This window comes from Rhipicephalus sanguineus, chromosome 3 (assembly GCF_013339695.2).
Source record: "Rhipicephalus sanguineus isolate Rsan-2018 chromosome 3, BIME_Rsan_1.4, whole genome shotgun sequence".
Taxonomy (NCBI): domain Eukaryota; kingdom Metazoa; phylum Arthropoda; class Arachnida; order Ixodida; family Ixodidae; genus Rhipicephalus; species Rhipicephalus sanguineus.
This window is the reverse complement of record NC_051178.1, coordinates 145378113-145386709: the sequence shown is the minus strand read 5'-3', so window position 1 is coordinate 145386709 and position 8597 is coordinate 145378113. Positions and strand designations below refer to the sequence as shown.

The 8597-nt window shown below is 45.4% G+C and overlaps 1 protein-coding gene across 1 annotated transcript; it reads right to left on the bottom strand.

Moving 5' to 3' along the window:
• Positions 1-427: 427 nt before the first annotated feature.
• On the bottom strand, positions 428-7634 carry LOC119387373 (translocon-associated protein subunit beta). Its single transcript, XM_037654743.2, has 6 exons — positions 7496-7634; positions 5923-6086; positions 5188-5286; positions 2820-2931; positions 1125-1202; positions 428-645 (listed from the first exon to the last, which is right to left on the bottom strand). Exons 2-6 carry the CDS (start codon positions 6084-6086, stop codon positions 529-531), a joined length of 570 nt encoding a protein of 189 aa, XP_037510671.1. The 5' UTR covers positions 7496-7634; the 3' UTR covers positions 428-528.
• Between the last annotated feature and the right edge of the window lie 963 nt (positions 7635-8597).

The following is an 8597-nucleotide window of genomic DNA, read 5'->3' as shown; positions in this document are numbered from 1 at the left end:
GCCGTAATGAGCATGTAGGTACTGTTCAAAGAAGGTTTTGTGCACTTAAAAGCAATTAGTGAAATAAAAAAAGCCAATTACAGTATTCCTAGGGGTTAAAAAAGTGCAAAATTTTAACTTTCAGCTTGTTGCAGTTGCAAATCTCTCAATCTGTTCTAACACTGCTTTTTCACAGTAGTTGCAAAATATGCTCTAATGCTACCTTGCATATATTTTCCCACTTTGTGGGGATGCGAGGTATTTCTGCTAGTTATATATTGATATGTAATGCTTATATAAGTGCATCCAGAGAGTAAAAAAAAACTGAATTTCTTCAGTATATTTTTTTTTTTGAAATTCTAGGTAATTAGCGGCAAGTGTATAAGCTACATATGTACAACATGACTGGTAAGAAAAAAAAGATATTGCTAGCCAGACACAGAAAATGTACATTTTGTATTTTAATACAAAAACACCGAGGGACAAAAAGAAAAAAAAACAACAGGTACCACAATGCACCCTTCCACACCCCCCCCCCAAATAAGTGTCCTAGTGCTTCTTGAACTGCTTCACAATGTTCTCGTATTTCGACTTGCTGTTGAACCAAAGCACGAATGGGATTCCAAGAGATGGCAGTGTCATGATGGCAAAAGCAAGCCAGTCGGTCTGCAAAAGATTAACAAAGCTCAACTCACTTTAACACACAAGGGCATTGCTCTAAATTAATGGCACATGTGAAGCACACTTGGCATAACATTTTAGAATGCTGTTTTTGGGGTCACTGTTGCAAATAGACAAACATCCTTTATATGACTGGTGCTAAACACCACAAATGGCGCAATTTTCTAGGAGACATGGGACAACTCACACGACTTTAGCCTGTTGAATAATATCGTATGTCACACTACACATCACATTTTTATTTTCCTGATTGCTCTGAAACTTCATATCAAGTCGGAAGTTTGAAATACTAAGCTCGCCCATAAAAAGTTACTTGCAGTATTTCTGTGAATATCACCACATCAAGGTGTATATCAGTCTTTATAATCTCATTAATTGCAACAGCGGCAAAATTTTATACAAGCAACAAAGGTGATATGATGCCAGCAGCTTCAAGAATAACTTGTATTTCAAAAGCCACTTACCACGTGGGGTGAGAACTTCCTGTCAAAATCACGCACTGGCATAATTCCACCTTGACCCGGCTCAGCGGTGTGGGCAAACTGAAAGCAAACACACACACGTTATTTTAATGTGACCGCTGAACACACAGTTGCAGATTATAGTTAATCTGAATGGATGCACAGTTCTTTCATTGAGTTGACATATGCTTGCGCACTTAAAGGAGCAGTGACATAAAATTTCAAGCTTGAGATGTGGCCTTCAATCGATAGCTTAGTATGCAAAAGCTTTTTGAGTGAAGTATGAATTGCGTCCCTTACGTAGAATTATTTTATTTCGAAGGCAAACAGCGTACGAAGGATCAACAGAGCGTTCAGCACCCTGCGACATCAACAGTACTATGATTCGTTCAGCGGGCGCCCAGGCCGCACCCCAGGCGCTGAGTGACGATGTGCTAGTAACGATAACGTCAACAATCTCGGTGCTGTCACCGTGGTGCCAACTGGCAGCGGCTTCACTTCAATTGTCTGGGTTGGTTCTCTGAAGTCCTGTGTCTTTGCCGTGCCGCTTCGAATGGTTTGTCGTATGGTCATCAGAGTGTGATAACTGGGAGGGACATTCTCAATTGCATTACGTGCCAGCATGCTATGAAACAATTGTGCGTGACTTACACCAGTGGCGTTTCAAGTATCGCAACAAGGAATGTCTTTCTTGCGGAGAGCTCCAAAGGTCGTTCATAAAAGCTTCCAGGTAGGACTGCGCATGCAATTTACGTCTCTCCACGTGTCTCCGCGATGCACTGTACGTTGGCTTTATGCACCCAGAGACTCTGCTGCTCTTTGGAGGTTGATGGTGACGGGTGAAACGTGCCAGCACGGATGCCTGGCTGGGGACGAGACACACAGAGCGTTGACAGCGAGTATGTGTGGATGGGCGGTGAAAGAAGGCGAGCCCGGCATAATAGAAGAATCGGCAGACGTGAATGGAGTTCTGAGCAAAGCGGACATATTTCACCTTTAATAAATTGTTTGTTGTTGTTAGCCACCAGACTGCTTACTTTTGTGGACAGGATAGGAGCGCCTGTCCGGTCCACAACCTTTCTTTCTGTTCTGCGTTATTGCCAGTCAGCATGGCCCAAGTGCTGTGCCTCCAGGTGCCTCCTCATCACTGCTCAGACCAGTGTCGATTTCAGAATTGCTTCTTTGCGTAGGATTGCAGCAATTCCCAATTCCTGTGTTTTCTTCATCACTTGTAGACCCTGATGACGGCGACGACAACAATGGTGGTGACGAATACACGACTACACATGCGCGCCTAGCAGACGAAATAGCTGAAAATCGCATCACCGTTTTGTGTGGCTACGTGATCAGGTGGGACCTTTTTGGGACATGAACACGGAAGTTGACCGTGCGGCAGCGCTGCTAGTGCTGCAAATTGGTGGGCTTGGCACCCATTTTGAATCACACTCGGTACTGGTCCTATTAATCAATACTACAAATATTTATTCGTCCCTCCTTTGCATTATCAGTAGCGAATCGTTACTAGGGGATCGATAACTACATGTGGACGCAGAGAACATGATATGCGTAAAGTTGATGTCACTACTCCTTTAAAACTCGTTAGTTATGTATTAGTTGTGTATTGCAATTAGGGCCAAATCATGTACAATGAAGTTCCTTTTTGAGTAAATATGGCAGCTGAATAAATGGTAGGCATACCTGGACCTCTTGACTGTCCTCAGATGTCCTGTAGGAAACATCAGCACTTGTGAAGTTGAAGAAGCCGAATGTCAGAGGCCTGATGACGACTGTGTGAGTGACATTGCTGCCACTGTGTGCTTTAGTTAAAGAAGACCACCGTACACGCTGAACATAATCCACACACATGCTGCAGGCAACTTATACCCACTCTAGCAAGCACCTAATTTGAAAATTTTATTGTGATACGAGTACTCCACGTGCTGTGAGGTTCCGTATCCAAAAGAAATAAAATCGCCCTGCACGTCATACGTTCGAGTGCAAGGGAAGCCGACTATTGCGGCCCAAGCGGAGAGGAAATGTGCCGTGCCTTTCATCGTGTGAAAGGTCACTGTTCATTGCCTGCTGTTCAAAATCTCGGCAAGTTTCATTCACTATACCACTGCTGCCACAAGTGCTATTGGTAAAACTGTCAAATACTACAGCTGCAGCCATTTGGCATAGTAAATGGGAATTGGTTGAATGCACTTGAAAAAATTACCAGTTAAGCAGTCTTCCTTCACAGGCTCATTAACTATAGCACAATACAATCAACATATGCAAAACACTACCAACATTACCAAACCACTATCAAAGTGTGACTAGCTATCACACTTTGATAGATAGTCGCACTTTTATATTAGCGTAGTAATGTTGATAGCAAGGGTGTCTCAAAGCTAAGCACAGAGAAAAGCGCCAAGGACTACAGTCGAACCTCGTTAATACGTACCCGCTTTAAGCGTACTGACGGTTAAAACGTAGTTGTGACGAATCCCCAACCGAGTCTCATAGAGCCTAATGCATTCGCTGACCGCTTAAGCCGTAGTGCTTCGTCCTACGCCTACCGCTTAGTGCGTACCCTGCGTACCGCGATAACTTTTTGTGGCATAAAATTTCGCTGCGCCGCTGAACTTCCAGAGGCCATAATGTGCCGCCAAAGGTTTTCCGTCTTTTCAAGACCAGTTGGTCTTGAAAAGACCAACTGTCTTTTCAAGTGATCGACCAATGTGGTCGTACATTGGTCGATCACTGATTCCGACCTCCGCGCAATTGCGGCGACGTCATTGCGGGTAAGCATCGAGAAAGAACGAAGGTGAGGCGGCGGCCACCGACGAACGCGCCAGCATGACTTATCGCCGGCAACCTTATCACAATAGGTATCTTCAGATATCTGCTCGGGCAAGCGTGCGGCGCAGCACTACTTTAAGACTACTGCACACCTTTAATAGGCGATAACCTGCACGCGCTGGGCCGCCGATCTCTGCCGCGTCGTTGTGCGGGGCCGTGTTCAAGTGCGCGCCGCTTTGTAAAAACGAAAGCAGCTCGCTGTTGCGGAGTTGTGCGTTGCTGGTCACGGGCGACGTGAAACCTCTTTGCATTGACGCTATCACGCTAAACGCAAGCGTACGGCACAGTAAGCGTGGCGCTGTTGTAACCATACTGCACGCTTTTATTGGGCGACCACCCAAACGCGCTTCCGTCCACTGCCAGGACCGCTAGAGCGTCGCGAAGTGCGCATCGCTTGCAGGAAGTTCGTCCGCATCTGTGCACGGTCTGGAGCGAAGTGGGTACGAAGAACACTCCCACGGCAAATGCGCGCGTGAGGTACAGCAAGCGGCCCAGCAGTGACGGCGTGAGCCAAGAAGGCGACGCGCTGCACGTAACTAGCCAGGAGACGATCGGCTCCACGCAGCCGTACCTCGTTTCACTGGAACTGCGTCAGTTTTCGTTTAGGAGCAGATCGCAGTACAGACGCACGCACATATATCGCGGAAAGCCGACACTGTCCGTTCTGTCACTATGTCGATCGGTAATTGTTCCGAAATGCTCCTTCGCGTCGCCACGCGCGCTATCGGACGGTCGTGCGAGAGTACCAGAATCTTTTCTCCACTTTGGCAAAGAGAAAGAAAAGGCTTTGCAATGGGTACTTTAGGCAATATTTGCTGTGGCACTGTATTTATTTCTTTGCTGGCGGCGATGGCATACGCGAGGAGATGCAAATTTTCACTTGGTGGTTAATGCGTACTACCATTTAGTGCGTAGTTATGTGGCATTCCCGGCAGGTATGCATTAATGAGGTTCCACTGTACAAGCTTAGCGAGTCCGCATGGTGCCTGTAAAGTCCACACATTTGCTGGAAGCATGGCAAGATCATCCTATTCACTAAATGCACTTTTCACCCACAGGCCAAGTAAACAAGCAGTACAATTACATGTTCATAATCTAGAGATGGCCAGGCTTGGGAAATTCCACTCGAAAGTGCTCATGATGGCATTTTACACTGCTGTTGCCTCCATTTTCACACTGCACACCAGTAACTACCATGCAAGCTACTTTTAATGAAGGATACGGAGCAAGCCTGTTCAGCTTGAAGCTCAGAAGACCGCTGGTGACCTCAAAGTATGCAGGATTGAAGGAGTTGTCAGACAACTTAATGTCCAAGGCCGCACTGTAAGAGGCAAAAGGACAACACTTGTAAGATGCATTAAATTATTATTCCCAGCAAACAGCCTGAACAGTTTCAACATGTTTATTATGACACAAGAAACCTACATGAAGAGTTAGTAATGTTCATCTATCCAGAAGTGCCCATCTAAGCAATTGAACTTATCGCAGGCATCTCTCATAATCATATTGTGGTTTTGGGACGTTAAACCCCAGATATTATTTATTATTTGAACTTATCGCAAGTCTACTGAACCTCTTCACACTTTGATGCAAGGATAATCTATCCATAATGGCCTCATTGTCATGCAGAAATGTTTTAGTGAATAGCAGACCACTTCAGTACCTTATTTACCCAGCACTACTTATACATTTTGACAACTAATTAACACATTTTCCTTTTTTAAGAACTGCTATTCAAACACACAGCATCAAGTTATTTAAATTTAATTTGGACATTGCGAAACTGTGAGCTACAGGGCCGATCAATTAGATTAGCCACAGCGCCCAATTTCTCCCACTTCTTTCAGGCTACTGCAGAAGCATGAATCAAATAAAAGTCTGCTAGCTCCACACACATCTGCAACATTAATGTCAAACAAAATGACCACAGGTGGCCAGGCAAGCAAAAGTGCATTACCTCCCACCAACATTGTAGATGTTGTAGTCAACAATGATGTCCTTGCCCTCAACAAGAAATTTGTTGAGTATCCGCTTCTGTACAAGTAACCGTGCTTCTGTGACCTCTTCCTCTGCTGCGTGGACCAACAACAGGCAGACAACGCCAGCAAGGATTCTCAGCATCTGCAGTGACAAAGTGAAAGACGGTGCTTAGTCACCTGACAGTAAGCAGAAGACAGAATGCAGCAACCGCAGCACAAAAATGTGTGGAGTTAGGTAAGCCGAAAGAACTGTATCACTCAATTCCAACACAGCCGTCAGATTTGCTTACTCCAGTGCAGCAATTCCGTTCTATGTTAAAATTTCATGCATATTTTAAACTGTCATGCCCTGCCTACCATTAAACAGATAATCTATAGCGATGTTTCTTAAAGCTTAAGGATAAACGTAATTGACATCGTTTGGAAAGATTGCTACAGCCTTGCTACCTGCTCATGGCGACTGTTTTCACAGCTTCTTAAGAATCGCAACAGCACTCAGGAGCACTTGGTGACAACAGTTTGGAACTCCATGCAGTGGGCACTGCCGCACTGGTTGTGTGTTCCTTTGCGATATCCTGCCCCAATCAAGGAATAAATGATCGAAAGTACAAATTGGCGGGATTCACATGGTGCCCTTGAATAAAACTTGTACGAAAACTGCAAAAGAAAACAAAAATAAAACATCGATAAACGTCGTGCGCAGCCTATACAGCTCATGTGTACCAAGCAAACTTCGTGGACAGATGAGCGTCTTCATGCAACCTGGAGTGATTGGAACTCGTTTGGGTGGCACTTAAGTATCGTTCCTAAAGGCCACTTTCACCGCAGCATGACTTTAGTCTAGAGACGCGAATTTCGCCATCACGCGAATTACAAAAGTACATAGGGACTTCAAAAGGTTCCAGCTGTCAAACTTCGGTAACTCACATTCGGTTCACGCGAACCATGCTTCTTGAGCGAGACGTGAGCGCATTAAACGAAGGCAACTACTTGTTAGCACGCACACAAAACTACACAGGCAAGGTCATTTACTTTTTGCTGGCGAATTCGATAAGAAAATAAAGCTTTCATATGATCGATGCTGAATCATTCAACATACTCCGTGAAATGAAGCACGTGCCTCAGTCGGATGGTTTCGGCATGCGAAAGTAGCAATGCGTCTATATCATCAGCGGTTGGGCAAAAGTTGCCAGGCTTGTTTAGTTCTAGTTTTTCCATTTCAAACATGTCAGCATTATTAGGATCAATAAGAACGCAGCGACAAATGCACATTCCCAGGGAATATGCACTTGACTTCCTCACTAGAGCAAATACAGTGGGTGGACCGAGAGATTGAGATATCTGAGACGGTCGAAAAGCCTCAGTTTTCCATATTTATACATCCTGTTCGGGCTTTATTTAGTCTACTAACTAAAGAGAACAGTAGAGAGGCCAGGTTGATGATTGACAGCAGGCCGTTTTCTTTCAACGAGTAAACACAGCGATCATGGGCAGGCGCATCCGGTAAAGGGCGAAAATTGCAAACATCGAACGCATTTACGAAACTCTTACCGTGAAGTTTATGCGCTGACAGTGAAATAAGTAGGCAAGTTGAGCAACAGAGGTAGGGATAGCTGCTGCGGACGCGAAAAAGCGCGTGCTACTGAGAGAGCTTGTTACATACCGTGACAACGTGTACAGCGGCTCTTGACCGAAAAGACGACGCGTTTGGTTCAGCGTTGCCAGCTGCGTTATGAAACTCACCAAGTGCGAGAAAACATATTTTTGTTTACGCGTGTCTAACCAAAAACACCTTAGTACAGAATTACTAAATTGGTACTATTTACCTTTTACGTTTTTTGGATAAAGTTCTATATTATATTGAATGCCGATAATGTTGTACCACAGTTCAACGGCCTCGGAGTGTTCAGTGCTACACTGCGTGAGTCATACTCGCGCTAGTAAATTAAGTCTGAAAATAACAAGGTTAAATTACGCTTTTATTGGGCGCAGTCCAACTTCATAATTTCACTAAAAATTAAATTATACCTTTCGTTTATAGGGAGTATGCACTGAAACTGAGCCGCAATGTGGCGCTGCGGTGCCCCGAGCTGGGCGCCATTTTTGCGGTTCTTGTGCAGCAGCCGACCCACGCTTGCTACTGTGTTTGCTGTGTGTACGCGCTAGGTGTTGTGTGGTGTTTCCTTGACTTCCGTGTACTCGCGTGTTTCATTAACGATAGTACGGCGTTGGAACTGTCCCCTACCACTGCGTGTTGCATGGACTTGTAAAAGTGCCCAAGCCGCAGGACGTTGTTGCGCGTCGAGCTGCGTCAATCGGCTATGGTGAACTGCGCTGTTTACGGTTGCTCCAACCGCACAAAAACAGCCCCAACGACGAGGACTTTCAACGGGTAGGGTTCTATGTCGTGCCGAAAGTTATATCAGGACAGTGTGCGAAGACAACGGAGCTGTCGTCAAAGCGGAGAGCTCTATGGCTGAGCAGAATTCGTCGCGAAGACCTGGACGAATCGGCGACGCACTACCGCGTTTGCGGGGCGCATTTCATCACAGGTGAGCGCGGCAGCAGCATAAAATGCGTCTCCTCGGCGTTATAATTTACGTACAGCACTGCAGGCTGTGTACGTTCCATTTCAGGAAGACCAGCTTATTCG